The 27,336-nt window shown below is 37.6% G+C and overlaps 1 protein-coding gene across 1 annotated transcript in view; it reads right to left on the reverse strand.

The window, feature by feature from the left end:
• Positions 1 to 27,336, reverse strand: part of LOC122802322 (interleukin-18 receptor 1-like) — a 977,051-nt gene that overhangs the window by 605,722 nt on the left and 343,993 nt on the right. The window contains exon 3 of the mRNA XM_044071963.1: positions 3,247 to 3,315. Within this exon, the coding sequence (XP_043927898.1) occupies positions 3,247 to 3,315 (69 nt within the window). The remainder of the gene's footprint in view (positions 1 to 3,246; positions 3,316 to 27,336) is intronic.

The raw sequence follows: 27,336 nt of genomic DNA on the forward strand, positions 1-27,336 counted from the left end.
ATCTATATATATATATATATATATATATATATATATATATATATAAATATATATATAATGTATATAATATATATATATATATATATATATATATATATATATAAATATATATATATAATGTATATAATATATATATATATATATATATATATATATACATACACACACACACACGCACACACACACACAACACACACATATACATATGTATCAAAACACCAGAAACTGACATTACATACTCATTAAAGGAACACGCTGAACATGCATAAGACTTACACAATTTCAGTGAAATTTATACAAATATAACATACTACCAAGGTCTGTTGATTGTTCTACACAGTATTAGAACAAACAGAAATGTAATACAATTCCTGGACCTAGAAAAATATCTGTCTAACTCCCAAGTTATCCTGAACACCCAAAAAAAACAAAACTTATATGCTGTTCTCTAGTAGCAAGAAAACAACTTATCCTTCACCTTTCACTATCTACTCGTCAAACAAAACCATCCTAGAACAAGTAAACCACACAAAGCTCTTTGGTGTCACCATTGACCAAGACCTCAAATTTGACAAACACCTATCATTAACCATTAAAAAGGCTCACTTCAAGCTATGTTCCCTCTACAGAATAAAGCCCTTCCTAACCGATTCTACTAGACATGCCATCTCTCAAACACACTTACTATCAACACTGTTATATGCTTCACCCATTTTCACAAACTTAAGAAAATGTGAGTTAAATAAACTTGAATCCTGTTACAATAATGTAGTGAATAAATAAATACATCCATACATACATACAAAAATAAAAAGTACATGACACCTACCTACACTGTGAGGTAGTTGGTGACTGAATAAAAGAGGAGAGATTAGTGAGGGGATATTATGGGAAAATTATGCACTTTTAATAAATACTTCTCTTTAGGAAAAGCCCACCACTGTCAACAATTATTTGCATTTTCAAAGTCAACATCATGTATGCATGAAGCATAACATTATGAAGAAGTTCATTTGTGCATATGGGATATATGAAAATGACAGTGAGTTCATTAGTGAATTTATTTCTTAAGTGAATTGTTTGTTGATAGAGTGCACAATAGGAAGAAGTGTGCAGTCAGAGATGCATTCAGTGGGAATATTGTTTTCATCCATTTTGACACATAGATGCCTCCTTAACAGAGGCATGCTTAGCACAGAATTTCATATAAATTGTTCTTTATCTGTAGACAGTGAAGGTATTATTAATGTGATTGAGACCAAATGGAAAATGAATTTGGGTAATCAGGATTTGGTTGAAGTGGTTGTACTGTTCCAAGATTTGTATTTAGTGGAAACAAACCATGATAACTATTTAAGAGAAGAATGACATTTGTATTAGTACCAGTACAACCAACAAACCAAAAGCAACAGATCAATGTGGATTTTTCACATCTTATAGGTACATTAATATGGGGATTTTTTCACATTTTGTAAGTACATTAATATGAGGATTTTTCACATCTTGTAGGTACATTAATGTGGGGATTTTTTAAATGTGTCTCTTATGACTCAAAGTATTGGTGTTGCAACTTCATATAGCTGCAGCCGCACTTAGGGTGCCTACAATGTCTTATATGGTACAAATTTATTCTCCAGCAAACCATTCATAATTTGGCAAATCACTTTGGAAACATGAGGAAATACAACAATAATGCTTTATTTAAGCATAGTAGTATATGCACTAATTAAACATGTGTATTTGTTAACATAATGAGTAACTTATTTTCTATTCTGTGGCTTTGTTTTGTTTCTATTTTTTATTTGCAGATGATGTCATGCTCCTTTGCTGTAGATGTTTAGTTTTGGAAAGTAGTATTCACTGATAATTCACACTAAAATAAAAGGATATGATTGTGATGAGTGGAGATGGCACTCATAAACAGGTGGGCTTGTTCAAAGTGAAACTGAGGGGAAGAAATATCTGGGGGGGGGGTTCCCCATGATATTAGAGATTAAAAAAGAAAAAAATGGTAGAACTCAGTTGTATTAGAAAGAAAAACCCTGTTGGAGAAACAGAGTAGCCATACAGGTTCACTAACAGGGAGGAGACAAGATTTATCAATAATGTTGCTGACTTTGGTTTTATATTTGGTAAGGCATTTTATGCTAGACATCCTTTAAAGAAGGCTATATAGAGACTATACAATACAGTAATGTGGCAGGTAAGAGGAACTGGGTGATACAATGATGGTTCTGGGAATGAAGGAGATGTTGGACTTGATAAACGTTGTTAAGATTTGAGCAGTAGTGAATATTATACGGAGGTTGAGATGTTATCAGAATAGTGATATAACAAGGGTAAAAAAGGTAAGATGTGAATTATGATGGGACAGGGAGAAATGGGCAGGGAAAATGTCAAATGTTTAGGAGCAATATCAGATTTTGGAGGGATTGAGGGGTTTATTTGGGGTGAGATGAAGACAATAAAGGGTAGATTAAAAGGTATTAATGCATAATAGGAAGAAAGGGGTAGTGAACTGGAAGCATTTGTCAATGCATAATGTTGGGGGCTAAGGAAGTGCATAGATGCAGACAGATTTACATGAATTAAGTGGTGCAATGGATGAAACATGAGGATTTTAGAAAAGCATAAGTAAAGGTTAGGTCAAGATGTGAAGGTAGTTTCAACAAGGGAATAGTGCAGAGCTTGGCAAATGAAGGAAAGTTGGCAAGGGAATGATAAAGGGAATGTTTAAAGACTTGGGAGTAAAAAGGTGGTATGGTTATAATACCATTTTCAGAAAACATATAATAGCACTGTCGCCAAGATGCTGTCTACTGGGTATTTAATCTTACCTCAGACTTGACTTACATACAGTGAGCATCATTGGTACTTGGTATATATTATCATATGCTTGTCAAAATAAAAGCAACACTTTCAGTTACAGTTACTGAAAATAAAGATCTAAAGTATCTTTTAGTTTAAATTAAGGTGAACTGTATTAATTTTTTTCAACAACTTCAACACTTAGGTAGAAAAGTAACTAAAGTTCAGTCTTCCCCTTTATTACATTGCATAAAATGAATCAAAAATGTATCCTAGACATTTATTCCATTGAAAGGGAAAAAAAGCAGATTAAAGCTTGACACATGAATAAAATGTGCACATTCTTGGCCATAGTTATTTCATTGAACAATTAGCTTTGCACATGTTTAGCCATACCTTTTTACATAAACAATTAACTTTGCATGTGGTTAGCCATACCTATTTCCACGTCAACATACTGGACTCCAGTGGGATATATTAAACTTGGTTCCCCATGTTTAACAGAGCCTGAAAATAAAATGTAGTCAAAGTAAACATGAGTTAATAATAACAATAACAATAATAATATTAATAATAATACTTTAATGATGCAGTCCCTTGAATGTATGGCATAAACTATAAATTGTATTGCACCAATTAGGTATACATTTATTGCATGTTTAAAGTGAATGTTCACTGTTTAATTGCAAGACACACTGTAGCCTGAATTCTGCTGAGTACTCATTTAGAAGCTTGTATCCAAAACACTCGGATGGTACACAGAAGCAGTTAGCATACAGCATTGTGCATTAAAGAGAGCTGTGCTGTGATACAAAGAGAGGAGGCTGTTCAGAGACATAAATAGTACGACCACACTAACAGTGAAATAACATAGGACATATGGTACACAAATGACTGCATAATGGTAAGCAATTGGGAGTCAAACTATTAGTGACATCCACTGTGCATGCAAATAATGAAATCCAGCATGACAGTGTAAAAATGTTTAAAAATTAGCATGAAGAGCTGCTATAATCTTCTATTCTGAATGCCAGTATTTCTCAGAGTACATGGACTTCACTTGCATTGTGTTGCTAGGAGCAGTGTCAACATTAGCAGCATCTTTATTAGCCACTTCCACAACCACTATCTGTGACATTGCACATCATCACCACTCATGTCAGAGGATGGGTCAGTCATCAGCTGACATAATACCCATTTATTAAAGGGTTTCTATTAGAAGAACGAAAGTCTAAAATATCGAATGGCTGTATAATCGAAAATGGCATTCATCAATGTGTTTTTTTGTGAGATCACGGTACAGTGAAGATTGGGAAATTTACCCTTTCCTTGCTGTAGTCTGATCTCGGAGTTGGTATATATAATTAGCGGGGGGTGTGGGGGTACAGGCCCCCACAATAAATGTTTTGAAGTCCATCATTTTCGCTGTTTACAGCATTTGATTATATGAACTTTCATTCATATAATATAAACCCTTATTAAATAGGTCAGACCACTGGACACATACAGTCCCTTTTCAGGAGTGACCTGGGAACAATGTCTGGTTTAGTGACTTGCTGAAGATTTCACAGTAGGCAAATGAGGTTTTAGGGAATGAACGTCTGTACCACACCAACTATAGCTCACAGACTTAACTATCTCTGCCAACTGATAGACATATCATTAACTCCAAGACATGGCCATTCTTGGCAGCTACCATATGAACCGAGACAGCATATGGGAGTGAGCAGAAATGCACATCCCACGTACAGAATCAGCAGGGATAGTTGGAATATCTATCCCAATGGACATAAAGGCTTGTATAACATTAACAATTATTGGTACAGGAGATAATTAGGAATTTTGTAGATATCAGCTTCATGGATCCTGCTCCATTTCCTTAATGTAATGTTGCAACATGTGGCAGAGCATATATGGTTTCCATGGACAACAGAGGATAGAACCACCACCACTATGCAGGCATTCTACAATGTAGCCTGTTTCCCTGAGGTCCTGGGTCCACTGACTGCATCAATATTGCCATCAGTGGTCTAGCTATTTCTCATGCCATTTGGCATATCAGCCAGAAGAGTTTCCACTCCATCAGTAGTTAGGTGGTGTGCAGTGCAAAGTGTTTTATATACCATGGGTCTGTGCACCATCCAGATACTTCTCAGGATTCTCATATCAGGCACATGTTGGACCTCTATAAATATTTTATGTCAGGAGACTTTCTACTGGTTCACCTAGATGGCATGTGTACACATCGTCACTCACTGAATCCTTAATAAGATAATCCCTTAGATGTAGGCAGCAGGCTACTTATAATGATGTCCACTGTTGTATGTTGCAGGTGATGTAGGACATGCATTGGCACCATGGTTGTTAACCACCATCTGTGACTCCCCAGGCCATGGAGGAGGTAGACTATAGCACTGCATTCTCACAGATATAACACATCTTTGAACATGTGTTTGGTATCATGAAGGTTACCTCTGTTTCTTGGATACATATGGTGGTACACTGCAGTATGCAGCTAAGACCTAGACTAAGTCTTTTACACATTATAGTCATACAGAAGTAGATACTATGCAAGTTGATTTGGGCAAGGAATCATGGGAAGACTAACTGCAGAGGAATCCCATGCAAGGCTGAGCCACACCTATGGGCCATGACAAAGGCAACACAGAAAAAAATGATGTATGCATTAAAATGGCCGGAGTATGCATTTCAGTGTAATTGAACGGTGACTCTGTGCTTCAAACACTATGTTACCCATTGATGCCAGGGCACAAGCAGGGAACAGTTATCATCTGCACATGTGGAATGAAACACAGTGCCAGGGAACAACAATAAGTAACAAGTGTAATGGTATTAAGAGATGGATGTGGTAAACATGCATGTGGATAAGAGGTTTGGGGGATCCACGAATCACACCCTCTGGTGTAGAGGGTGGTGCTTCCAGGTTGTGAATGTTGACTAAGTGTACAGTGTGGCCCTCAAGTATCAATGTTCGAAACATCCTATCTGAGAGATGGTATACCTCTTGAGGAGCTTATACAGGAACCTAGCTTTTGCCCTACATGTAGTGAGGAAATAGACAGGCAGTTCCATGACCATGAGGATGGCCATGGTTAGGTGGTGTACTCAGTAGGCCAACAAGGATATGGATACTGTGAAACTGCATGACTGAGAGTGGCTGGCTCAGTGTGGCACCCTTGAGGTGGAGCTAAATGAATGGTAGACACCACTTAGGCCTATCCACACCTGTGGCTGGAGGCAGCCATGGCTAGAGATGACAGTGATGCAATTGCCAGAAAATTGTGTGTCAACTATACATGCCTAATCTGTGGTCTTCCTACATGGTTATGGACCTGTTCTGGACCATAGTCCTTATGGACTGCAGATACACAGTTGTGGACATTAGTCATAAGCAATATGAATGCAGCAGTGGCTGCTATGTTGGCTGCAAATGATATAAGCAAGTGTGTTTGCTGTAAGTCTGTATATACCATATCACTCTGCATATGCTGCAGGTTATGTTATAGTTCATGCCACTGTTGCCCATCCTCATGCAGGACACACAGCAAGCTCACATTTTGTTACAATGCTGAGCAATCCACTGTCTATGCCTGGATCACTGACCTGTGCATCTGTTCATTGGGGCAAGGGTGATATTCAAGTTAGGAAGTGGTCTAGATTCATGGCTGTAATAGTCACCTAGATGCCTTTCCCTTACGGTAAGTTCATGCACCCTGCAAGAAGTGCAACTCAAAGATGCTTTATATGGTAGTGACTCTAGGGTAGCTTATGGGTGGGACTAAAATTGGCAGAACATCCAGAGTTTTACATAGGTGATCCCAGAGATTCAACCTGCCTCTTCATTATCATCTCATATGTGAACAATGTACTTATGCCCTCTAGTGATAGCATTGCTGACAGTATTTCAACTGTGCCACATTTTAGGTGCTATTGTCAACCACAGGTAGCAAATTTGCATCAGGCATGTGCTGACTAGTTGTGCTGGACCCTTCCGCATAGAAAACTGTGAAAGCATAAAGCATAGACATATAGATAGCGGCCTTAATTTAAAAAATGTATATATTTGGTGCTGCAAAAAGTTAGTATAAACCCAAGGTTTGGATCTTGGGAGCTGCAGTTGGAAAATAATGAACTATTATGGCAGCTTGAATTAGATGACACCTTGACAGGGAACAGTAGCCTCTCATGCCCTGGTGTTCTGTTTTCAGTCAAGGAGAGCCATCATCCCATCAGAGCAGGACAGTCACCTGTCATGCCCTTCTGTTGCTACCCACACACTCCACTGCTCAGGATCTGTTCATGTTGTTTCTAGGCATCTTTGTGTGCATCCTACAGTCCTGAGTTCTATTACCAGCTGTCTTGTCTGCTGTCAATATGCTTATTTGGAAGGACAAATTGTTATCCAGAAGCATAGCAGGGATGGGATGAAGGGGGCAGTCACCCCAGTTGGAAGATATTAGGGGCAATGATCAGAAAGTGTGCAGTTTCTGTATTGTTTTCTGTACCAGCTTAGAAATTTGGAAATTAGAAAATCAATTAGTGTTCAGTCAACCAAACACACTCCTCATCCAATGCATGAACGCAAATTGTCACAAACTCCACCACAAACAAAAGGTCAAGCACTAAAGGCAGGACTAAAAAAAAAATCTTCTTTAATACAAATGAGAGTTAAGTGCTTTCACCCACTGACCGTAGGCTTCATTAGAACAATAATACAAAATCTGCAGACCACTTAAATACTAATTTTGGCACCAAAATATCCATTCAAAAGAATTTTTTCTTAAAGTGAACTTGCATGATATATGCTTCACATTGTATATTGAATAATTAATCATGCTTCATAAAAAATAATAAATAATTGTGCTATATAAAAAAATAATAAATAAATGCATCACTCCAATGTATTAAATATATAATATATAATAACTGATATATGTATAATAAAAAAAATATATAAATTTATAACTAGATATTCACTTAAGGTAAAATAAACATCATTTGTTCAAAATAAAACTCATTTCTACTAACTAAAATTCCTCCTCATGTATATATATGAAAAATTGTTGTAAAATATAAAATATATATATATAATATAAAATTCATTTGTATATCAACTAGTAATACACCTAAATAACACAAATAAGAAAAACATACATAAATATATTTCATTGATGTAAATGTGTGTATATATATATATATATATATATATATATATATATATATATATATATATATATATATAAATATGAGATATAATTAAATACCATTTCATTCACCTTATGAACTCATATATACCTAAACATTAATACTACTAAAAATAACTTCATTTGCATTTTATAATCAAAACTGGTTTAATTGTGATATGATCACGATTCATTTTTTTTTTTAGTCCTGCCTTTAGTGCTTGTCCTTTTGTTTGTGGTGGAGTTCGTGAAAATTTGGCAATCAGCGTGCTACAGTTTAAAAGTATCATTTAGCTTTTTTGTTTTGCCCATCAGCTGGATCACTAAGGGGGGGGTGAGTGGGTGGAGGTGGGAAAGGATCTGGCCACTGAACCAACAGACTATGGTAGCAGAAATTTTTTTTTTTGGAGCTGGGAGGCAAGGTCCCAGATAAGCAACAGGCACCAGGCACAAGATGAACCAACTATATCTCTGTTGTTAACCAATGTTTGTCATAAAGCAGTGTCTTAGAATACTGTGACAGCACTACTTTTCTCATGCTAAAACATGGCTTGAAGCATGATCATTATGCTAACGTGTGACTATCTCTGAATCTCTACAATAATATAATACATTATAAGCCACACTCATTCCTGCCCATTCGTGAGCTAGACATTCACATGCACAGCACACTCATGCATGTGCCATCCATAGTACATACATTTCAGTAGTGTGATTTTTGCCCTTATTATGGCTTTGTAAGAAGCAAAAAAACAACAAGGACCAAGACAGCTAAAACCATAAATTTAATTGTAAAGCATAAATGATAAGTGCTTTGGGACATTTCCTTCATCGGATCAAAGACAAAGTGTGTTTAACTGTTTTAAGTAACACTTGACCAATCACAGACTCAAAGCTGCACCACACCTCTTTTCTCTTTTTTAGAGCTTTTGTTTATAGCAAGTTAACCATTTCAGTGCCTAAGCTTGCGTTCTCTCAAAATGGGTTTTAGGGGAAGCTATCCATTCAACCCTGGGGGTTTATCAGCTTGTAAATCTGCTATCCAACGGGCTTCTGCCACTTCTGTTTGATTGCATATATCACCCCCTCTTTTATCTGGTTCTCATAAGTGTAGTACCATGAAATTAAAGTTACGTTCAGGTTTATTTAACTTGTGTTGATATAAGGGACTGGTATTTTTCCTAAGTCTAATGTCACTTAGGTGCTGCAGTATGCAGTCTTTCAATCTTCTGTTCATTTTACCCACAAAAACAAAGTACAGGATCCACATTTGGCAAGATTTATCACATTGCAAGAGCAACAATCAGCATAGAGTTTAAGTTGGTATCTTACCCCTGCAATCAGGTGTATGAAAGTGTTGTTTTTAGATATTTCTTTACAAGCCTTACATCGCCGGCAACAATAAGTCCCGACCCTTTCACTTGCAGGCAACTTTGTATTGAAGCTGGTAGCTGTTTTGTGTAAAAGTTGATTAAGATTGTTGTTCCTTTTCTACAAAAACTAGGAAAGTTGCCCACTAGCAATCTAAGTTCATTATTGTTGGCTAAAAATTTCCACTTATTTCTCACAATATTGCAGATGCTTTTTATATCACTGCTGGATTGCACTGGCACTGTAACATTCAACTCCTTGTTTCCATTGCTCAGTTTTTCCAGTGCCATGCCTTTATTACTAAACCATGCTTTGCCTTGTGTTCTCCTCATGTTTTTGACATCACATACAATGTCACTTACAGTTTATTATAGCCGCGTTGTTTAACGTTGTCAGATAATTCTAACTCACTGTGAAGTTGTGAATCATCGGTGATTAGTCTGGATGTTCTCAGTGCTTGTCCTTTTTACTATATTAGAGAATGTATGTCGCAGATGTATGCTGTCGTAACTAAGCAATGCATTCTTCCACATGTTTTTCTGTATAGTGTGGTCCCCATCTCACCATTCTCATCTAAAAACAACCTGAACATCCAGAAATTCAATCTTTTTATCTGAGTAATTCAGGGTAAAGTGCAGAAAACTGGTGATGCTTTCCAAATATGAGGCAAACTGTCTAAGTTCCATTACATCGCCTTTCCAAAGAAAAAAGATATCATCCACAAACCTACGGTAGAAGATGATCTTGTCTCTCCATAGATTCTTGGTAGTAAAAATATGTTCTTCTTCCCAAAGCCCAAGTATTATGTTTATATAAGAATTGATGAAGAAATTGTCTGAAAGCGCTTTTCTTTTATGCTTTACAATTAAATTTATGGTTTTAGCTGTCTTGGTCCTTGTTGTTTTTTTGCTGCTTGCATTTGTGATTTGTCTGAACCAAGGTGGACTTTTATCCTTTGTTTGCTGGGTTTTCTCCAATTATTATGGCTTTGGTATTTTAATATGCAGACTTTCTCTGGTGTACTAGTACTATGTCACACCTAGTAAATTGACAATCCTCACTAGGTCACATTCCATTCAAAACATCTACACTATGTAGCCAAGAGCCATGGCATTATGGATCTCTTTGAATACCCCCTCAGTTTTAAATTTGAGTGAAACAGGAAATCAAAATGACCTTAAAATCTTAAGTGATCCTGCTCCTTAATACTCACAAGAAGTTTCTCCAGATTTCTGAAGCTGTGTTGAAAAAAACGTGTTTAAGATTATGTGCCTTAGGATTTCTAAAGAGACAAGGACTACTGTAAATGTATAGATTCCTAAGTCCATACTGTGCTAGTATTGTACCACCCTTCTCAATGATAAATACTGTACCTGGGTCAACCCTGGATAACCAATTTAATGAGTGCAGACACTATAAAGGCTGTCTATGTCTAGTATACTTATCAATTTTTTCATGCCCTGCAAGCCTTTAGCAAATAAGTCTTACACAGAATTTAACTTTCATATGCAGACTGCTGAATTAAACATGATCTTGAATTATATTTTGATTATCAGCTTAACTATTTTTGTGCAATACTGTTAGCACTTATGAATGCCGAAGACTAAAACTCAATGCAAAAAATGCTTTCTCAGTTAAAGATACTTTTATCTCATAACTTCAGAATGCTATTACTGAGTGAAACTCAATGTTTTCAATGGTATCACTATGTACCACAATAATAAAGAATACAGTTATTTATTCATTTATATTTTAACCAGGGTAGAGCACTGATGTACATGGATCTTTCCATATTAAGTCCAAAACCTCTGTCTGGAAAAGTGAATTGTTCAGAGCCATTCCCACGTGCACACGCGCACACACACACACACACACACACACACACACACACACACACACACACACACACACACACACACACACACAGACACACACACACACACACACACACACACACACACACACACACACACACACACACACACACACACACACACACACACACACACACACACACACACACACACACACACACACACACACACACGCTGTGGGAATCCAACCCTAGGCTACAGTAAGGAGCTTGATAATATCATACTGCATTAATCCTCTACATTAACTGTTAGATTAGCTAATATTTCTAATAGATTGAAGCATATCATGATTAGCGGTACTGATGGTGAGAGTATTGCATATTATATAAACAATTTTGTTTATATAAAATGAAAACACATCCAGACCATGCTAATACTGCAAAAATCCATACAAGTAGATAGTCAGACTCCAGAAGAATTTTGGATATTTGAGAAGAGAGTTTAAAATGCTTATGCCCAAGACTGACCTTTGTGAAATTCTAGAAGTTATGTTCGTAGTATCACATAATGCATTGTTTTTCTCACCTCACCCATCAGAGTTGTCCCTGATAACCATTCTATGAGAGATCTGAGTAAGAAAGTTTTGTTTCCACTTTACTAGACCCTCTAGATTTCCTGAGTGTGGATTATTATTAAAGGCCTTGAAAAGTTCAAATAAAATAGCATACAGAGATGCATACACCTAGCGATAACTTCAGTTTATGATTAGATAAGATGGTAGCACATGATCATTTCTGAGAAAATCTGTTTTGATTGGTTAACATCTGATTCCAGAGCTTGCAGTGTGTAACAGTTTTAGTAGACTCCTTCAAATGCTTTTTAGTCAATGATAAAATGTTAGATTTTACATTTGGACAAATGTAAATGAGCTCTTCACTTGTGTTAGGAAATGCTGTAAATGTTTTCCAGTGTTTTTAGACAAAGGGTGTTGTCAAGAATTTACAAATTCTGTTCACTAGAGTTATATTGTATTTCATCCTCTTTAAAAGGTATAGGTTATGCCAGAACTTTGAATTACATCACTACAACCATACTGCATCCCCTCGTAAAATGTATTTGCCATGAGCTGGCACTGCAGCACATTATCTCTCTATCCACATCACACCCACCACCATTTGGTTATAGTGCTGCCCAGCAACAAGTCTCTGTAGAACAGCCATATCCTTTACTTATAAGGCAGTGCTGTGACAAGCCTCCATGCTATATCATGGTAATCAATCCCACAGATGGCCATTTTCACCAGTCTCAATGCTCCACACCAAGTTTCTGTAACACATCACAGCAACCATTCCTAGAAGTCCAACCATGCACGTACCAGCCCGTGTGCTATATCATAACTAGTCCCACAGATGTATTACTGTTGTTACTCTGGCCATGGATAGAGTGTTACAGTATACTATACATGCTGGTGTGGCTTGCCTTTGTACAAAGGATGAATGTTGCTTTGATCACCACCTTTCATGTTGTAGCACAAAGACTTGTTAGTGTGACATATTGTTATTTGTGTAAGTGTATCTGTGGTGCTATTTGCTGTGATGTAGCACACAAAATTGATCAACTTTGGTCTTTCCATTGGCTTTTAATAAAGGAACAAATTAGCATGGCAACCTGCACTATTCATACACTACAGACTATTTGGAATGAATTGATTAATGGGTTACTGAAAGTGATACGGACAACAATAAAGGTTCATAAAACTACATCTATTGTCTAACCTGCCAGTTTACTGATTAAATCTCAAATCCATTGGTCCTTGGGGTATGACAAAACTTATGAAGAATATCCAGTGTGTGCCTCACAAGCAAAACTAGTCCCCTTACTAAAAAGCTCTTTTTTTTAATTAAACTACATAACCGATATGCATCATGCAGAATAGTGGTCAGGAAAAGGAGTAAAATTTAAGGAAAGCAGGAATTGAGCAATGTATGCAATGTTGGAGTGAGTGAAAACTGCCAAAATGTATACAGCATGAAAATAACAAAGGAAATGTTAGCAGGGTTTTGTTTTCTTTTCTGTTACGGTTTATGTAGCCATTTCACTTTGTTAATGTCATGTTAGATAAAGATGTTTAAAAAAATGAACTATTTTTATAAAGGGGATTTTAAGAGTCTTGTGCAGATAATCACTTTCATACCACGCCTTATAGCATTTCTTTCTGTTCTCAATTAAAGTGTTTTGTCTCCTATCCATTAATTTGCATATTTATCAGTAGTTCACATATATAGATTTTTTTTCTAACTAACCAACTTTATCCTTACATTTTGGTCATGTTAGTATTAGGATAAAAAATTACTAGCTATCTGTTATGGAATAGCTTGTTTCAACAGCACACAGTAGAAACAATACACACTTGTACACACTTATACTATACACTTACACTACAAACATGCTACATACTTGTACAAATGTATAATGCACACTGATACTACATACATATATTACACACATACTACACACTTACATACACACACATATTGCACTCTTGCACTACACAAATAATGCACACATACTGTACACTTATGCTGCACACTTATACACACTTGTACTACACACTTATACATGTGCAGATTTATGCTACATACTTACACTACACACACACACACACACACACACACACACACACACACACACACACTTATACCACATACCTACACTATAAACTTATACACACTTATACATACTTATACTACACACTTACACTACACACACAATTAGACTACACACTTATACTACACACTTATACTATGTACTTATACTCACGTACATTACTGACTTATTTTACATACTTATACACACTTATACTACACACATATACACATTGTTGCAATTGTTGCAAAAGAGAGTAAAATCCCATGAGTGGAGGTGCTCCCTGGTCAGCCTCAGTAAGAAGCGGAGATCCCTTATAAGATCCTCCAAAGCTAGGTATGAAAACAAAATAACCACTGATTCTAAGGACAACCACAAAGCATTCTATAGCAATGTCAAAAATCTCAATGGCAACACCCAGATCTGCTCTGAGTTACAGCACAACTGCATGAAAATTACATAACCAACTGATATTGCCAACATCCTGGCAGATAGGTTCAGTGCTAAATTTATCCCCCCTTCACCCCTTAAAGGTCCCATATCTATACAGGAAGAATGCAGAGTCCCTGTAATCACAACTATGCAGGTAAAAGCTGCACTCTCTAAAGCCAAAAACACAGCATCCATGGGACCGGACAACATCCCAGGCTGCATTTTACACGAACTTCAGAATGAACTGGCTCCCCACCTAAGCACCATATTCAATCATAGCCTCACATCAGGCTTTGTGCCCACTGAATGGCATACGGCAACAGTTATCCCACTCCACAAAGGGGGAGCCACCACTGATCCCGGGAACTATCACCCTATTAGCCTGACAAGCCTGGTCTGCAAGGCCATGGAACGTATCATCATGGAACTCATAAACAAAGACATTGGTAACCTCCAAACTCCGGATCCCACCCAGTTCGGGTTTGTGAAAGGTAGATCATGCCTCCTGAACCTGATTGACTTCTTTGAGGCAGTCACCAAAGCCATAGAAGGTGGTTCACACACCCTATTTTGACCTCGCCAAGGCTTTCGACACCATCCCCCATTCTAGAATTATAGCTAAACTCACTAAACTAGGTAGAAATCCCTATGTCACAAGATGGGTTGCCAACTGGCTCACTGACAGAACCCACACTGTAAAAGTTGCACACTCCAAATCTGATCTCAAACCAGTGACAAGTAGAGTACCACAGGGTTCAATCCTGGGACCTCTCCTGTTTATCTACTTCTCTGAAGTACAGGCTAATACAGAAGGGCTCTGGCTAATGAAGTTCGCAGATTACCGCAAACCAGGAATGATAGCTGAGTCCCCAAATGATGTGGAAATCCTACAGAAGGGCCTCACTGAGACAGATGACTGGTGTCAGAGCCATGGCCTCAAGCTCAATGCCAAAAAGTGCATTGTCATCCCCTTTGGCAAAAACTCTATACCCATGAACTACTACATAGACAGCAGTCTACTTAACACCGAATGTGTGATAAGAGACCTTGGGACCCAGGTGGACAGTAGTCTGTCCTTTGATAGTCACATCGCCATAGTAGTCAGGAAGTCCTTCTAGGTGGCACACCTCATCATAAAAGGGTTTTCATCCAGGAAAAAAAAGGTCATTGTTCCCCTCTACTCGACACTCATTAGACCCATTATAGAGTACAATGCCCCTTTTGTAGCTCACAAGACATCTGCAACAGCTGGAAAGGCCACAGAAGTACCTCAAAAAGAGGATTACTGGCCTCAAACAGATGCCCTACACTGACCCTCTCAAAAAAACTCCAGCTTTACTCCGTAGCATATCGCCTACTCCGAGGTGATCTCTGCCTAACATATAAAGCTATGTCAAACCCAGAGCTGTTGGACATGCTATACCTAAAGAAATCCCAGTCACTCCGAGCTACATGGTCTAGGGACCTAAACCTTGTCACCACAATAAACAGGACATGCTGGAGGGATAGATTCCTGTCCCAGAGACTTCCCATACTCTGGAACAAGCTACCCATCTATGTCAAGCAAAGTTATTCATTAGCACTCTTCAAGAAAAATCTTGATGAGTGGATGGGAAATAGGAAATACACCCCAGGGATTACTTATGTGTCTCTGCTCAACAGTGGCACAAGAAAATAACTTTCTTGGGTGGCGTAAGCCAGGGAACCTTGTTGGCTAAGCTTACATAGGCTCTTGGGCCGATAGCCTAGTACCTACCCATGAACTTATGAACATATACTACACACTTTCAGTACACACTTGTACACACTTATACTAAATACTTATACACACATACACTACATTTATACTACACACTTATACTTCACACATACACTACACACTTATACTACACACGTAACACACTTACACTACAGATTTACACTACACATTTATACTACACATTTACTCTTGCTGTTGTTGTTGTTGTTCTTTATCTTTCAGCTTTTCCCGGTTAGGGGTCGCCACAGTGGAACTCCGGTCCGCTAATGATTGGCAGTAGATTTTCACAAACACCGAGGTGCCAGCTCGATGTCCAACCTTCAGTGAAGGCACACCCATTTATGCATGTCTTTCAAATGCCCACCCAACCATGGGGAGGACATGGAGACTCCACATGGAAGGCACTCCCCGCACTCAAGCCGAGACACATTTACTCTACACACATAATATACACTTATACACATGTATACTACACACTTGTACTGCACACTTACACACACTTATACTACTCACTTACACTACACACTTATAGCATACACCTATACTACACACTTACACACACACACTTATTCTGCACACACACTTACACTTCACCCTTACACTACACACTTATACTACTTACTTACACACACTTATACTACATGCTTATACTACACATTTATCCTACACACTTATACTACACATGTATACTATACACTTACACACATTTGTACTACACACTTACACTGCACACTTATACAAACTTATACTGCACAGTTACACTACACACTTATGCTGGACAGTTATACACACATACTACACACACTACACACTTATGCTACAAACTTATACTACATACGTATACATGCATGTAGCACACACTGATACTAAACACATACTGCACACTTATACACACTTACACTATGCACACACACTTATACTATACACTTACGCACACTTATGCTACACATTTACACCACACACACACATGCGCGTGCTCGCACACACACACACACACACACACACACACACACACACACACACACACACGCACACTTATAATACACACTTACACTACACACATGCTACACATTTATATTATACACTTATACACACTTATACTACAGACTTACACCCACTTACACTACACAGTTATAGCACATACTTATACTACACATTTACACTACTTACTTATACTGCACACTTATACTACACACTTATGCTGCACATTTATATCAAACACTTATATACACATTACACACACTAAACACATGCTGCACACTTACATGACACACGTATACTGCACACTTATACACACTTACACTACACAGTTATACTGTACACTTATACTACACACATACACACAATTATACTACACACTTACACTATACACTTATACTACACACTTATACACACTTATAGTACACCGCACATTTATACTAAACACTTATATTACACACTTATAAAATATGCACTACACACTTATACTGCACACTTATACACACACTTGCTCTACACACTTATGATGCACACTTATACCACATACTTCCTCTACACACTTACACTATACACTTATACTATACACTTAAGATTATCTGTTGGCAATTCCTTAACCCTGTATATTCCACACTAGTCTCTAGAATGCTTTAAAAACATTTTTTTTTTTTACTGAGGACTAATATTATACAACTGAGTACTGCTGAACATAGAGTTTCAGAAATGCTGTGTCTGCAACCAAGCAAAAATATTTACATTACATGCATAATGAGCCTCAGTTGTGATTATACATGCATTTGGCCAGGCCAGTGTTCACAGTGAGCAGCCCTTCATTACAACTGTAACACAGATCCACGAGCACATCATGTTAGATACCTTGCTTCTTGGTTAAGTATGAGCAGCTGAGGTACACATTGAATGTGCATGAGCACCTATGGTAGCATTGCAAGTTCGAGTGCACAGATAGTAAAAAGACTTTAACAGTGTTGATCTAATGTATAACAGTTTATCTGCAGAGAAATGTGCAATGAAAGGAAAAATGGTATGGATGGCTAAGGGTGGAATAGTTCAAAAATGTAACAAAAGAAAGTCACGTAGAACAAATGATTATTTGTTGTTAAATAAAGTCATAATTGAGAACTGAAAAAGAGGAAGACTCTAAGTATGGCATGGAAAGACTGCAAAAAAGCATTTGACAGTATCCCACATTCATGGATAAAAGAGTGTTTAAAAATGTATAAGATACAGCCTACACTGATCAATTACATTACAGTGGCCGTGAAACAGCAGCAAACCACTTTGCAGTTAAACCATGATAAAGGGCAAATTATTATTCCAGGGATAAAACTTCAAAGGGAGATATTCCAGGGTGATGCTGTCACTGCTGCTCTTTTGTCTTGCCCTTAACCAATTAAACAGCCTATTTAACAGATTAATTAGGTCATGGCTACAATTTGGCTCCCAGAAAAGAACAAAGTGTAAAACTTCTCATCTTCTTCCTGTAGATTATTTAAAACTGTACAGTTCATCAGATGAGGAACTGAAAACACAACAGTAAATGGTCAAAAAGTTTCAGATGATATAAGAATATAATATGATCTTAATAAATCTGCAAAAGCAACCTTTAAAGCAGAAAATCTGCAGCACCAATAAAACATAATTTTCTGAAAGGAATGTTATATAAAAGAACCTGAGTAAGAAGGAGAGTATAAATATTTGGGAATTGACGAAGGATCAACAATAAAACATGAACAACTGTGAATAAAACTTAGGAATATTTTAGAAGACTAAAATTAATTCTGAAAACAGTGTTGACATCTAGGAATGAAGTTCAAGCAATAAACCAAATTGCTCTTCCTGTCCTAACTTATTGTTAGAAAAATATGTATTAGTAATATGCATGCTTAGTGCATTTGAGGTTTAAAACGGGTTAATACATTTATTCTGTTCACACTGCCTAAATCTGCAGAAACTACATTCCAATCCTGTTATGTCATATGTGCAGCTATGATCTGCTTATGCCTTGGAAATTAACAGGAAAGCATTTGATTTCTGCTAATTTCATGAAAATAATAATAGATGTTTCATTTCTACTAATGTCATGAGATTTAAACAAAGAGTTATTGATTTTCTGCTTATGCTATGAGAAAAGTACATAACTGCTGAAGCTATTGATAATGAAAACAAAGGCTGCTTGAAAATATAAAACCGTAGTCAGCATTACTTGTACCTAAGCTAGAAATGTACCTTGAAATGTAACATACATATTAGAACTGCACAACTGAAGAATAGAAAGTTTGTATGGGCTAAAAATAAAGCCCCAAGGCCAGGTTGTTTTTCTCAAATGTTTTTCATAAATCCAGTCATGTCAGCAGGAAATCCAAGTAACATTTTCTATGTAACACATAGTGAGTTTTAAATCTGGACATTTCAGCAGGAAATCTAAGTAACATTTTCTGTAGAATAATACAGAAAGCTGTGTCTAACTACGTCAACCATAGAAAAGTAACATTTCATAGAACTGTATAAAAGAATCATACTGCCTACTAGTAATTTTGGCAAAATCCTGTATCTGCATGTTTTGTCTCCTTGCTGCAAGTAATAAAGGGTGCCATACCTGAACCTTATGTGAATTGGTCTTTGAAGTTTTTTCCTTTGACAGATTACCACATGTTAGCTTAACCAAGGACAAAAACATAGAATGGGCAGACCTAGGAGAACAAGTCATGAGATGGGAGAAACAGACAGAATTAGAACTGTCAGAGCAGGGAATACAAACACAGAAGCTGAATTGGATAACTCAGACCCACCCAGCTGTACATTTGCAGTCTAGCAAGGACAGCTGATTAGCACTCCTATTAAAAGAGAAAGAGAATGCCTTACAGAATATACCAGAAACTCTCTGGTCAAAGGGAAAATCAGATGTAGGACTTATTCTTACAGCGGGACCAGTTACTATCACGCCAAAATCAGCATTTAGACCACAGAAAAGACAGTATCCCTTAAGAAAAGATGCAGAGGCAGAAATCAAACCTATAATAGCAGCTTTACTTAAGGAAAGGGTGCTGGTGGAATCTCCTGATTCACCATGTAACACACCCTTATTTCCTGTTAAAAAAGCAAATGGAGAATTGCGTATGGTCCAAGATTTACAAGCTGTAAATGACGCAGTAATACCAAGGGCACCTACAGTGCCAGACCCACACACCCTGTTGAATGATTTAAAACCTCAACAGAAATATTTTTCTGTGGTAGATATCAGCAATGCGTTCTTTTCGATACCGATACACCCTGACAGCCAGTATTGGTTTGCATTCACATTTCAGGGGAAAAGGTATACATATACGCGACTACCACAGGGATATTGTGAAAGTCCAACAATATTCTCACAAGAAATGTCAAGCAACTTGGCGGGATTTACCCCACCAAGAGGCAGTCAGATTTTACTTTATGTTGATGACATCTTGCTGACGCCCCCACCCAGCAAGATGGCTAAGAAGATACCATAGCGCTATTACAATTTTTAGCCGCTGAAGGACATAAGGTAAACAAAAATAAACTGCAGCTTTGGAAAAAACAAGTCAAATACCTAGGATATATGATATCCAAAGAAGGTAGAACATTAGATGAGGACAGAAAAGTAGCAATTTTGCAAGCACCAAAACCCACTACCAAGAAGGAAATTATGTCCTTCCTGGGTACAACTAATTTTTGCCGAAGCTGGAGTCCAAACTATGCCTTGGAATCTGCACCTCTGACTGACCTGATATATAAAAAGCCTATGTTAGCACATGATTTGCTACAATGGACGCCAGAGGCAGAATCTGCTTTCTGAAAACTGAAACAGTTAATAGCGCCCTCATTAGTTCTGGGATTACCAAACTACCATAAATGTTTTTTCCAAACTATTGATTGTAAGCAAGGTTATATGACATCAGTGTTAACACAACAGCATGGGGACAAGCAACACCCCATTGCTTGCTATTCATCACAACTAGATCCAGTGGCATGGTCTTTACTTCACTGTGTACAAGCAGTAGTTGCAGCCTCAATGGCAGTACAGGCTTCGGCCTCAGTAGTTTTATTCCACCCTCTCACTTTGAGAGTGCCTCATGCAGTCACGATTATTTTACTGCAAGAGAAGAAAGCATATCTTTCCCCTGCTAGGCATCTTTCCTGTATGACTATATTGTTGAGCCAACCTCACATGACAATTGAACGATGCACGACTTTGAACCCTTCTACCTTACTCCAAACCCCTGCAGACGGCACACCACACCGCTGCCTGCAGGTGATTGAGCAATAGACACTACCTAGAAAAGATCACATGGATGTCCTCTTGGATGATGCCGAGGTGACATATTACGTGGATGGTTCGTGCAAAAGTGGTCCTGCAGGACAGAACCTAGTAGGATATGCAGTAGTTCCTGACACTGAGATTATAGAAGCAAAACCTTTAACGCACAACTTATCTGCACAGGCAGCAGAATTGATTGCCTTGACATGGGCATGTACCTTAGCAAAGGGTAAAAGTGTAAACATTTTTACTGACAGCCAGTATGCTTTTTCTACTGTACATGTATTTGCGCAACAGTGGAAAAACCGAGGAATGATAACATCTACTGGCAAACCTATCAATCATGCACAGTTTATTTTAGATCTTTTAGAATCTATTCAGTTACCTCAGAAAATAGCTATTTGTAAGTGCACAGCTCATACCAAGCAACAAGATAGGATTTCAAAAGGTAATGCGAGAGCTGATACAGCTGCAAAACAAGCAGCTTCAGAAGTATTTCTTTTAAATGAGGAACTACAACCCTCTGAGATTTTAGACTTAGAAATGTTAAAGATGATGCAGACACTTACTTCACAAGCTGAAAAACAAAGATGGGTAAAACGAGGAGCAATTATCGAAAAGGGGCTGTACATCTCTAAAGAAGGGAAACCAATACTACCATCTAATTTGTTTAGATATGCAGCTTTGTTGAGCCATGGGCAGTGTCATATCTCAACAGGGGGGATGGTACAGTTGGTGAACCAGGTGTTCACAACGTATGGATTTACAAACTACTGTAAAAAATTTTGTTTGATGTGCCAAATTTGTAACAAACATCATGCACAAGGGGCGTTAAAGCCCAAGCAAGGGAGTTTCCCTACACCACCATATCCGTTTCACATTATCTGTATGGATTTCATAGAATTGAACAAATGTGAAAATAAGAAGTATTGTCTTGTCATTGTAGATATGTTTTCCAGATGGTTGGAAGCCTTTCCAACCAAAAATCCAGATGCAGCCACAGTAGCAAAAGTTCTTGTCAAAGAAATCATCCCTAGATTCGGCATTCCAGAAAGGATCTACAGTGACAACGGTACACACTTTGTAAACCAAACCATACAGCAATTAAGTAAGCATTTTGGTATTTCTTTAAAACATCATTGTGCATACCATCTGCAATCTGCAGGGCTAGCTGAGAGGCATAATGGAATATTAAAGAATAAATTAAGAAAATTAATAGCCGAAACAGGAAAGAACTGGGTGTATTGTCTGCCCCTGGCACTGTTGAGCATGAGAACTGTTCTGACTGCAAAAGGATTGACTCCTTTTGAAAAACTGTTTGGAAGGGCTTATTATACACCTCAGTGGAAACTTCTCATGCCCACAGACCAGGAAGCTGACTATACACTAGCTGAATATATGAGAAATTTGTTGAATTCTAAACATCTGTTGCAGTCAAATTCTGTTTCAGATAAAGAAAAAACCGAAACATCAGAAGTGGCAGTGATCCCAGGGGACTGGTTGTGGATAAAGGCCATAAAAAAGAAAAAAATGGACATCACCAAGGTGGGAAGGTCCATACCAGGTGCTTCTTTCGACACCTACTGCAGTCAAAATCACAGAGTGAGCCTCGTGGATCCACCTGATGCACTGCAAACTAGTTAAGAACTTTGAATTGGACAAAAATCTTATCTCTCCATCGGGGCCATCAGCACAAAGTCTGGCTACAAAGGGGGGGTCAGATCAATAGGACTGATCCGTCTCAACCACAGTGAAGAAACCATAGATGCTGAAGGTCCTATTAGGTCAGAGAGTAAGATCACATGTCAAAAGCAAAAATTATAGAATCCAGAAAAATCCAAATAAAACTACTCGGAAGAGTTGGAGAAAACAGGAATGCAGAACAACCATTTCCTCAGAAGTATTGCATAATCATCCTGTTAACTGTACTAGTGACAATAATCTTTTTGTTGTGGCCATTCATTTTCCCAGCCACACAAACTGAACTGAATAAACATGGAGAGTTGCACAGAGTGGCACCCCAACTTTAACACTTACCAGGCAATCAAATATGTGTATGCTGAGACCTTCAATGTTTTGAATTGCTGGATTTGCACAGCTTTGCCAACAGCATATGGGGGTTACTGTTAACTTCAGTCCCCCTAGGAGTCAATGAGACCTGGGAAAACCTGATTCATGATACATCAAATATTACATCACAAGATAAAATAGCATTGCACTTGTTTGTTCAACAAAAGGGAACTGTGTGTTTCCACAAGAATGATACGGTTCAGGTGGGTTGGAGCAATTGCAATGTGACTGTTCCTTATAGATGCTACACTAAATCTGATAATACCGGATCTTATTGCAATACAAACTATGATTCATTTTTTGAATTGATGCACAAAACAATTGAGGAAGTAAAACATGATTCTGTTCTCTACAAACAACTGTCTATAATTGACAGAAAAATGTTTCACGCAAGACAAGTGTATGTTCATAGTAAAGTTACTACCAAAGTAGAGGACTGTTATTTTGTATGTGGTAGGAAAGCATACAGGTGATTACCTGAGAATTGGTCCGGCAGTTGTTTTTTGGGCTACCTGGTTCCAGCCATACAACACACAGCAGTTTTATCTCAAGGGATAATTCGGAATGTTCGAGAAATCATCAAGGAACCTATCACTCCAGTGGGGCAAATCAATGCACGCTGGAAAAAACATCATGCTGTGGGTGATGGACTGACACACATGGACTTGAGTGATACTGTCATATCATGGGCAGGCATATTACCAGCATATGGAGCAAGAAAATCGATCTGGGAGCTAAGAAAACTATCTAAACTTCTCGAAGTAATGAGTAATGTGACCTTTTCTGCCCTAGAATTGGTGACTGATGAACTGAATGCCATGAGAACTGTAGTGCTTCAAAACCACATGGCTCTTGACTTCACCCTAGCGGCAAGAGGAGGTACTTGTGCTTTAATCCAGGAGGAGTGCTGTTCGTATATTCCTGACCACAAACATGAGATAGACAATCACCTTGAGGTAATTCAGCAAGTGTCGGCTATGACCAAGCCAGGACCAAATCCATTGACTGACTTTTTCCAGAGACTGTTTGGGGGGGTGGGGCAGTATCCTGATGAACATCCTGATTACCATCTGTGTAGGAATGATCCTACTGGTGGTATGTGTTTGCTGCTGCATCCCCTGTATGAAAAGACTGATTAAAGATTTTATAGACATGTCAGTTTCAGAAACCTTATACCAAGGTGCTGAACTTTAAGAATTGTTGAAAAATTGAAAATGCTTTCATAAGTTTAAACTGAATGACTCTCTTAACTGAAAATCCTGAGTAGGAAGAGGTTAGGGGAAGAAAAAATTGTTTATGCTTATTTTGAAAGTGGAATAAAAGTAATAAAAGGGGGGAAATGTTAGAAAAATATGTCTTAGTAATATGTATGCTTAGTGCATTTGAGGTTTAAAAAGTGTTAATACATTTATTCTGTTCACACTGCATAAATCTGTAGAAGCTACATTCCAATCCTGTTATGTCATATGCGCAGCTATGATCTGCTTATGCCTTGGAAATTAACAGGAAAGCATTTGATTTCTGCAAATGTCATGAAAATAATAATAGATGTTTAATTTCTACTAATGTCAAGAGATTTAAACAAAGAGCTATTGATTTTCTGCTTATGCTATGAGAAAAGTACATAACTGCTGAAGCTATTGATAATGAAAACAAAGGCTGCTTGAAAATATAAAACCGTAGTCAGCATTACTTGTACCTAAGCTAGAAATGTACCTTGAAATGTAGCACATATATATTAGAACTGCACAATTGAAGAATAGAAAGTTTGTATGGGCTAAAAATAAAGCCCCAAGGCCAGGTTGTTTTTCTCAAATGTTTTTCATAAATCCAGTCATGTCAGCAGGAAATCCAAGTAATATTTTCTATGTAACACATAGTGAGTTTTAAATCTGGACATGTCAGCAGGAAACCTAAGTAACATTTTCTGTAGAATAATACAGAAAGCTGTGTCTAACTATGTCAACCATAGAAAAGTAACATTTCATAGACCTGTATAAAAGAAGCATACTGCCTGCTAGTAATTTGGACAAAATCCTGCATCTGCATGTTTTGTCTCCTTGCTGCAAGTAATAAAGGGTGCCATACCTGAACCTTACGTGAATTGGTCTTTGAAGTTTTTTCCTTTGACACTTATAGTTTTGGAGTGAATGACTGGAGCCAAAATGTGTTGGATTGGTTGGACAGGAAAACAAGAAGAATACTTCATGCTCATCAAATGATTTATAAAAATTAGTGTATACCAAAACTATATATTCCCCATTCTGAAGGAGGGATGGGCCTCCTTGAAGTTGATTACACATATAGATCTGCAATCGTGGGACTGCATACAAATCTGCTGACCTCACAAGACCCAAGCATAGTGAAAGTTTTGAAACATGAGGAGAATAAGTCTAAGATGACTTCCCTCTTTAGTTTACCAGAAGTATATTGGTGTCAAGTGGGAATGGAAATCAAACCAGGAGACAAAAATCAGGCAGTAACTGAATGTGCCAAAAAATAAAAAAGAATATAAGGTGGAGGATCAAATGAGAAAGCAGGAAATATGGAAAATGCATAAATACAGTTAGAAGTAAAGAAAACTCTTGGAACAACCTCATGTTGATCAGGATCAAGCACAGGAAGGGTTAAGGATAAGTGAATGTAAGCCAAATGACGAAAGCTTAATATTGGCAGTACAAGATAGTAGACTACATACATGTTGGTTTACAAAGTCCCTTGAACATGTACGAGAAACAGAAAAATGTAGGTTTTGTAAAACAGAATTGGAAACGGTTGCACATCTTGTTGCTGGCTGTGATATAATAATGGCAGAAGGACCATAACTGAAAGACATAATAATGTGGCAAGACTGCTGCATTGGGATTGTGCAAACATTATAATATTGAAGTAGCTGAAAAACACTGGAAATATGAGCCACAAAGCAATAGAAAATGATAAAGTTTATATCACATGGGCCCACCCATTATCAACAGGTCAAAAATAGATACGAGAAAGCCAGATATAGTAGTCCATGAAAAAAAGACAAAAGTAGCATTGATCACTGAAATCGTTACATCCAGTGACTACAGTGTCTTATATACAGAGAGACACCAAGTCATAAACTACCAAGATTCGCAGACAGAAATGAGATCAATGTGGAAGAAAGATACCCAGACAGTTCTAATAGCAGTAGGAGCAATGGGTCTTATAAAAAATAATTTACAATTGTACTTAAATATGTTATCGATACATATAAATCCATATGAATTGCAGAGGGAGTCATTATTGGGCACATTACAGGTGCTGCGAAGAGCACTTCTGGCTAACATTGAAGATTGAAACAATACTAATTTCATGAACTTAAATCATAATTTGACTTAGGAATGGGGTCCATCCCATCATGGTATCAGAAGCCTTAAAAGACTTGGAGAAATTAAAAAATAAAATACTAGATATATAAAGAGGAGATATTTATGAAGACAGCATATCCATGCTTGTGGCCAGTGATGTCATGTCGATAATATAGCTGCACATATACAGAAGAAGCATGCTAATCACACAACAAAAATGTCAAGCACAGGTGACAGAGAACAGACAGATGCTTCTACTGTGTATTGTGAAATGTCCAGCCATCTATCTCTATTGGATATTACATATATGGATCTTGGAGTGGTGCACTGATAGAATTAATTGAGATGACAAATATATTCAGCCAAATTAACAAAATGTTATTTCTTTTTGGGTGGGGTGAGGGCATTGAATATGTAGCTGTCCTAACAATCTTAGTGCATGTGGATATAGCACAATGAGCCTATTGTCCACCTATGCAGGGGGAGTCAAGTGACTGCATGCTATTAACATTGCATAGTCATACTAATTGTGTTAATGTATGCCAGTAGAGATAGACATGGTACTGCTGCATAAATGTTTTGCAGGTTTATTTTTAATGGCTAGAAGTAGTGCTATGCAAAGAGAGGC

The sequence above is a fragment of the Protopterus annectens genome, chromosome 5.part0 (assembly GCF_019279795.1).
Source record: "Protopterus annectens isolate FY-2018-M chromosome 5.part0, PAN1.0, whole genome shotgun sequence".
NCBI classification, from domain to species: Eukaryota; Metazoa; Chordata; order Ceratodontiformes; family Protopteridae; genus Protopterus; species Protopterus annectens.